Source organism: Microtus ochrogaster, chromosome 4 (assembly GCF_000317375.1).
Source record: "Microtus ochrogaster isolate Prairie Vole_2 chromosome 4, MicOch1.0, whole genome shotgun sequence".
Lineage (NCBI taxonomy): Eukaryota > Metazoa > Chordata > Mammalia > Rodentia > Cricetidae > Microtus > Microtus ochrogaster.
The window spans coordinates 30,196,503-30,204,217 of record NC_022011.1 but is presented as its reverse complement, the minus strand read 5'-3'; the positions used below and the strand labels follow the sequence as shown (position 1 = coordinate 30,204,217).

General features: G+C 54.1%; 2 protein-coding genes across 2 annotated transcripts in view; both read left to right on the top strand.

Moving 5' to 3' along the window:
- Mvd (mevalonate diphosphate decarboxylase) overlaps positions 1 to 3,710 on the top strand; it is a 10,390-nt gene extending 6,680 nt beyond the window's left edge. The window contains exons 7-10 of the mRNA XM_005345794.2: positions 212 to 430; positions 840 to 955; positions 2,124 to 2,232; positions 3,046 to 3,710. Coding sequence (XP_005345851.1) covers positions 212 to 430; positions 840 to 955; positions 2,124 to 2,232; positions 3,046 to 3,126 — 525 coding nt within the window. The 3' untranslated portion in view covers positions 3,127 to 3,710. The remainder of the gene's footprint in view (positions 1 to 211; positions 431 to 839; positions 956 to 2,123; positions 2,233 to 3,045) is intronic.
- A 441-nt stretch (positions 3,711 to 4,151) lies between these two features.
- Positions 4,152 to 7,715, top strand: part of LOC102001877 (cytochrome b-245 light chain) — a 10,240-nt gene continuing 6,676 nt past the window's right edge. The window contains exon 1 of the mRNA XM_005345793.2: positions 4,152 to 4,447. Coding sequence (XP_005345850.1) covers positions 4,390 to 4,447 — 58 coding nt within the window. The 5' untranslated portion in view covers positions 4,152 to 4,389. The remainder of the gene's footprint in view (positions 4,448 to 7,715) is intronic.

The following is a 7,715-nucleotide window of genomic DNA, read 5'->3' as shown; positions in this document are numbered from 1 at the left end:
ACCAGGGCCTGCTGGGGAGGGCAGGGACCAGAGCCCTGCTCAAACCAGGGCCTGCTGGGGAGGGCAGAGACCAAAGCCCTGCTTGCTGGGGAGGGTGAAGTGTGCTGCTCAAGATGGGGCTCTCCTGGTGGGGGGATGACTCTGGAGGTCCTGTGCCCAGATTCGCTGGCAGAGAGTGTTGTACCCACTCACCTGCTTGCTCCCCTTGCAGTTCCGGGCGGAGTCCATTGTGCCTGAGCGCATGAAGGAGATGACCCGCTGCATCCAAGAGCGGGACTTCCAGGCCTTTGCCCAGCTGACCATGAAGGACAGCAACCAGTTTCACGCCACCTGCCTCGATACCTTCCCGCCCATCTCCTACCTCAACGACACCTCCAGGCGCATCATCCAGCTAGTACACGGCTTTAACACACACCACGGGCAGACAAAGGTGACAGCTTGTAGGGACTGTGGGGCAGGTGCTAGGAGCATGAGCCGATGATGGGGGGACGTGGTATACATGGACAAAGGTTATGGAAGTGGGTGGGGCTGGGAGTGGCTCCGGGATGGGCCTCCAGATCATGGCAGACATGGCACAGACAAACTCCACCGTACAATTCTGGTTCGTTCTGTGTTTTGTGTCTTCCCTAAAATACATTAGCTGTGTGACCCGCACAGGCCATAGCCTCGTCCTGAGCTCCAGGCAGAGGTGACTAACATGAGTGTGTTTCATTCATACCACTCCCTGGTTGGGAGGCATAGATGGGCCCAGTTCAACTTGGGAGACGCTAGGTCCCCCGCAGGTCGAGGGTCAGTGCTAAGGGTGCTGAGTGAACAGCTGGGGATCTTTTGGGTTGCAGGTGGCATACACCTTTGATGCGGGCCCCAATGCTGTGATCTTCACTCTGGACGACACTGTGGCTGAGTTCGTGGCAGCCGTGAGGCACAGCTTTCCCCCTGCAACAAACGGAGACAAGTGAGTGTGTGCCCCTCTTCCCTGCCTGGAGATGCCCAGAACAGCCTGCTAGGGGCATGGAGCTCACAGTACTAAACCAGGAGATCTCAGGCACTGACTGGCTTCCTGCAGGGACTCAGCCACGCAGATGGCAGCACTGAAAGTCTCTCCTGATAGCCACACAGGCTGTGGGTGTGTGAACAAATACCATATTCCCACCCCTTAAGAAATGGTATTTCAGCTATAATGGTGACCCTCATCTATAATACGAGTGCTCAGGAGGTGAATTCAAAGCCAGCCTAAACTGTAGTATGAGGCCCTATCTAAAAAAGAAAAAAGGTGGCTCTTTTTTTTTTTTTTTTTTTTTTTTTTTTTAGAGAATTGATGTCTTGGCATATCAGGGGCCTTCCCTCAGCAAAGACCAGCTTGTGTTTTATTTAAAAATTTTTTAGGCTGAATGTCTGTACCCCATATGTGTGCAGTATCCCTGGAGGCCAGAAGAGGGCATCAGTCCCCTGGAATTGGAATTACAGATGATTGTCAGCTGCCATGTGGGTGCTGGGGCCCTAACTCCAGTCTTCTGCAAGAGCAACAAGTGTTCTTAACCACCAAGTCACTTCTTAGCCTAGAATTGAGTTTTTGTTGCTGTTGTTTAAAGATTTATTTATTTATTTATTTATTTATTTACTTACTTACTTACTTACTTATTATGTATGCAGTGTTCTGCCTGCGTGTATGCCTGCAGGCCAGAAGAGGGCACCAGATCTCATTATGGAGGGCTGTGAGCCACCACGTGCTTGCTGTAAATTGAACTCAGGACCTCTGGAAGAATAGCCAGTGCAGTTAACCGCTGAGCTATCTCTTAGCCCAGAATTGAGTTTTATTAGGAAATGCATCAGACATTCTGATGAGTATCTTAAGTATGAGTATCTTATGTTTTGAAGCATAGGATTGAAACAAAGCCCCAGTTTCTTCCTTCTTGAACAGGTTTGAGCCTGTACAGGTGGTCCCTGGTCTCTCTCCTGGGACCAGTCTGACTACCCTGTGCCACTTAGCAAAAGATGTAATTCATAGTGTTCTCATCATGCCTAAAAGAACCCTCCCACCCTTGGCCACTTCTCTCTGAAGAATCACCCATCTGGGCCTCCCACGCATGGCCCCATGGACACACTTCTGCTTCTTTGCCCAGGTTCCTAAAGGGGCTGCCGGTGACACCTGCTCTTCTCTCTGATGAGCTGAAAGCTGCGCTGGCTATGGAGCCCAGCCCAGGTGCTGTCCAGTACATCATTTCCACTCAGGTGAGGCCCAGTTAATACACGGCAGGCCCTGCCTTATCTGCTGTGGGTGCCCAGGCTCCCTCCCTCCGCTGTCTCGGGCAAGAAGCAGAAGCCAACATCAGCCATGGCTCAGAATCACCAGACCCTGGTTTGCTCATTTCCCCTCAGTGGTCATGTAGGGACAATCTGTACACAGAGAAGGAGGGTGGGGGTGTTTGGGATGCAAAGGTTAGTAACTTGGGACCAAGAGAAGCCAGGCAGATAAAAAGTGGTCACTTTTGCCAGGCGGTAGCGCACGCCTTTAATCCCAGCACTCTGCCTGCAGAGGCAGGCAGATATCTTTGAGTTCGAGGCCAGCCTGGTCTACAAAATGAGTTCCAAGACAGCCAGGACTGATACACAGAGAAACCCTGTCTCAAAAATAAATAAATAAATAAATAAATAAATAAATAAATAAATACAGTCACTTTTATCACTAGCATAAGTAAGTGTTGAGGTTCCCAAGACAATGCCCTCAGGGTGTTCCCCACAAACAGGCCAGCATCCCTGTATCTCCTGACCCTGCCCTCAGAGAGCTCACTCTAAATCCCTGCTTTCTATGCCAACCATGTGCTGAGGGCCACAGAGACCCGCCAGGATCTGGTCCAGCCAGGGTAAGGGACACCTAGCAGCTCAGGTGGCTTTGCATGGACAAACTGGTGTGGATTTATCAGGAAGGGACACCCTGTCCCTCATCTAATCCTTTTTTAGAGTCGCTCGGTCTTGTGAAGTCCCTGGAGCAGTGGGTAGGACCTGCCGCCTTGCCAGGGACTAGACACTGATTTCCTCCCCCAGGTCGGACCAGGGCCTCAGGTCCTAGGCAACGCACACGCTCATCTGCTGGGCCCAGATGGCCTGCCACATCAGGACCGCTGACCTCCTCCATGCCCATCCCTAGTGCTGCTGGAAGATGGCCTGCCACATCAGGACCGCTGACCTCGTAGCAGGACTGCTGACCTCTTCCATGCCAATCCCTTGTGCTGCTGGAGAAAGGGTTGCTCACTGGGTCTGGGAGCTGGTGTGCTGACTGGCCATGCCTGTGGGGGTGCTTGATGGTAATGCCATGCTGGTGGGATGCGGGGGTCCCCAATCAAGTGCCTCACGTTCCCTGCGAGTTTCCGAAGGGCTCGCAGAAACACTCTGTGGACCTCCCTGTATTCCAGACAGCAGCTCTTCAGGGAAGGGGAGTCTGTGTCTCCCATTGGAGAAGTCCCTAGAGCCTCAGAGAGCAGCTGAGCTTGGAGGACGCTGGCCAGAGAGCAGTGTCTCTGCTGAGCCTGGGGCTCCTAACTCAGGCTGCACCGTGGATGTAATATTTCTTTATAAAGACCAGTGACCCCTCCCCTTGAGGGCAGAGGCTGTTGAGCCCACAGGGAGGGGTCCCTTGTGGGTCTGGGTACATCATGAAGGTGCAGGTAATGGACCTGATGACCCCTGGAATAAAGTGTGCTGCTGCTGCCTGCCTGCCTTGCCCGTGCTTTCTCTTTGTAAACCAATTTTCTCAAGTCCATGAGCTACAGCTGAGCGCTCAGGTTCCTACCAGCCATTGAGTGCCATCTTTATGTAGTGGAGAGGTGGGGCCTGAAGTAGGTACTTCTAGGATTGCCTCCCACTGCCACAAGCCAACCCAGCCACTGTGCCCTCCCGTGACAGTCTCCTGCCTCCCTGTCACCCTATGCCATACCCAGCATACATGCTGCTGCTACTGCTGGTCTGGGCCAGAGCAATAGTGTTCAGTTGTCCCCGACTTTCTGGGTTTTCCCAGCCTTACAAATCAAGTCCCCCTCCCTCCACTTAATCACGTGATCCAGGCCACACCTGCCCCGGCTCACAGTGGGTCGGAAATAGCCTCATCCTTTCCCGGACCTGCCTTTCATAAGCAAAGGAGCAGGCGCACTGAAGTGACTTACTCCAGGGGTCCTAGGAGCTGGGGGGCTAACTGCCACAAGTGACGGGCGAGACCTAAGTAGGCGGGGCACATTCCAGCTAGGGGGAGGCTGTCCCACCCACAAAGGCGCAAAGGAGGCCTCAGGGCACAGCCCGAAGGGGCGGAGCCTGAGCAGGGGGCGGGCCGATCGGTGAAGACTTGCAGTGGGCTGCAGAGTCGGACCCTGCCGCTGCGTGTTCAGGGTCTTCACCATGGGGCAGATCGAGTGGGCCATGTGGGCCAACGAGCAGGCGCTGGCATCTGGCCTGAGTGAGTGAGGCGGGCTTCGGGCGGAGGGCCGGTCAGGACCCCTGGGGCTCCTCGGGAGAAGCTGGGTTCGGGCTGGCGCTGCGGACCTCCCTGCGCGGGCTGCTGGGGCCCAGGGGCTCAGAGCAGGCGGTGGCCGCTGCTGGCCTTGCCCTGCTGCCTGCTTTGCGACCCCGCCCTGAACCCTGCTCTGTCCGCGCTGGGACTTCGGAGGAGGAAGTTGCTTGTAGCTGGGGAAAAGGCTTTAGCCCGGTGGTTTCCCCGCCCGGTTAGGAAAACCCGCCGGAAGACCCTCTTCTGTGTAGAGAGCCCATTCCTGGAGTCGGGGCTCTGGTTTTGGGGTTCGCTTGGGCTCCGTCTTCTCCTGGAGGGGCTCGGGATAGGAGCTGATACCATCCTGGAGGAGCAGTCAGTTCCATCCCACAAGCAAAGTGTGTGCAGAAACTTTTTCACAAGAGTCGGTGCACCCCTCTGAGTGATCTTAGCCCAGGGTTAAGGTGCTGGACACTTGCTTTTGGTCAGAATGTCGCTTGCTGTGGCTCAAAAAATCCGGATAGCCTGGGGGGTCTGCCAAGGGGTAACGGGACCCCTGACTTCACTAGACTGGGGAAGGAACCTAGTAGACCAGACCAGGGGCATCAGGCCTGAGACTTAAAGAAACTGCAGACGTGCCTCAAAGCCAAAGCTATCCTGGAAAGACCTGCAAGGCCAGGGGTGGGGACCCAGACGCACCTACACTCACTGGGGACCGATGCCTAGGGAGGTGATGGAGAAATCTCCCCCAGGCCACATGGGAAGCTCCCTCCTGGGGTGGGAGGCTGTGAAGCTGAAGCCCTTTGAGAGTGGTGGACCAGTCGGTACCCTTCTTCCTTTCTCTGCATTTTCCACCTGCCTGTCAGTGGTGGACTGTGTCCCTTGAACACTACAGGGACACAGCCCCGGTGGGAAGACCCAGGCTCTCCGGTGAATGCTAGCCACTCCTGTGAGTGCTACTATGTCCTGTCTGCCTGTGTTGTGTAAGGAAGACCTCTGCATACTGCCTCAGCTAACTATCCACAGAGTCCAGGGTGACACAACTCTTCTGTGTCGTTTAGAGACAGTAGAGATGTAGAGACGTCGCTGGCCCTGGCCACTTTCTCCCTCAAGTCGGACTTCCTCTTATTTTCCTTGTTTCTGGAAAGTCCAGCCACCTTGGGAGTGTTCTGGACAGTCTGGGTCCAACCCACAGGAACACACTTTCCTTTGTTTGTTTTACATTTTACTATATGTGTATGCATGTGTGTCGGTGTCTGGGCATGGGAATAATTGCAGGTGGTCTGCAGGTGGTCACAGACAAAGCCTCAAAGAGGGTATTGGATCGCCTGGGGCTGGAGTTACAGGTGGTTCTGAGCTGCTGATGTGGGTGCTAGGAACCAAACTTGGGTTCTCTGTAAGAGCTGTGTGCACTCTTAAACCACTGAGCCATCTCTCCCAGGTTGTTTGTTGGTTTGTTTTGCTTTTGAGACAGGGTTTCTCTGTGTAACAACTCTGGTGTCCTGGAACTCACTCCATAGGCCAGGGTGACCTCCCAAGTACTAGGATGGAAGGCTTGCACCACCGCCGCCTGGGTGGTTTGGGTGGTCATTTCCTTTTTTGTTTTGTTTTGAAATCACAGAAAATCCTCTGTTTCCCCACATAATCACCCGGCTCCATCTCCATCTCAGAACCTCTTTCTGGCCGCTGGAGCCCTGCTTCCTCCTGGGAGCGCTGCTGCCTACCTTGCCTTACAGTTTCTTTTCTGCCTCTGAGTTTCCTGAATGTGCAACAGAGCTTTGTACAAGCTGCCGCTGCAGCCCCCAGAGCTGGCTGACACCTCTCTCCTCCCCCCTGGGCTCAGTGTCGCTGGCTTGGAGATATTCAACCTCATGTAGCCTGATTCCCTGGGATCAGGACCTTCTGTTAAAGAGTGCCGCTGTCTTACCAGACCACAGGGCTTTGGTCTTTGGGTTATTTCAGAGTCCCTGGACACGGTTGTTGTTCTTGGTTGGGTTTAAGAATGAGTCCTTGGGCCGGGCGGTGGTGATGCATGCCTTTAATCCCAGCACTTGAGAGGCAGAGGCAGGTGGATCTCTGAATTTAAGGCCTACACAGGAGGTCTACACAGGAGGTCCAGGACAAGCTCCAAAGCCACATAGAGAAACCCTGTCTCAAAAAATTAAGAAAAAGAAAAAAGAATGTGTCCTTGTGTCTCCCTGGTGGATAGAGGGTGTCCCCTCCCACTAATGGTGACAGCAGAACAGGAGCTCAGAATGGTGGACACGACACTCCAAGGGCTCGTGGATTGCAGGCTGAGTAAATGTGTGACCGAAAGACCCTCCCCTCCGGCAGAGCACGCCCTTAGTGCTGATCAGCAAAGCAGGAAAGTTAATATATAGCTGAGCTACAGGCAAAGCAGAAGAATAAACCAGTGTTCTCTGAAGGTTGGGAGTGGGGCCTGAAGGCTGCGGGTGCCCAGGACAATCCAGCGACTCTTCCTGAGGCCGTCCCAGGGTCTCTGTGCTGGAGAAGGCAGTAGTCACCACCCAAGCAAAACTCACACAGGACTTAAATCCTTGCAGCTGCCATGAGCTGTTGCTGCCAGGCGTCAGGTGGAAAACATCAGGAACAGGTAATACCCAAGATCTGAGCTGCCGGAGTGAGGTTGCCCTCAGCCACAGACGCAGAAGCTGGAGAACTCTGATCGGAGGGAGAAGCCCTCAGCGGGGCACGTGGGCTGCTGTGGGATGCACGGCCTACGGGTGTGAGCTCACATTAGCTCGCTGTTTGAGGAAGTGACCCCTCTGAGGAGTCAGCACCCATAGGGCAGGGCACCCATGGGCAGGGGTGCTGGTCCCACTGGAAGGCAGAAAAGTGTCCCTTGAATGCCAAAGGAGAGAAATGAACGGCCAGCTGGATTTGAGAGGGTGAATCCCCGCGCGCTGTCTACAGATGCACACAGATCGAATCTTGGCACCGTGGACACCCTGAGGGTGCACAGTCCCGAAGAAGGAAGCAGAAGGAAGCTGGGAGTAACCACACCGATATGGGGATTTCTACACAGAAGTTGTGTTATACGTTGTGCAGGAAGTGAACATGTGACACACTGAAGTTCCACAAGAGAGTGTCCATGGTGTGGGGGAAGGGCCTCTGGAGGCTGAGCAGACATTTCCCAGAAATGACTTTGGGCCTAAGAGAGCAAGAAGTCACTTTCAGAGCTAACAAAAACAAATCCCCCTTTTTTTTTTTTTTTTTT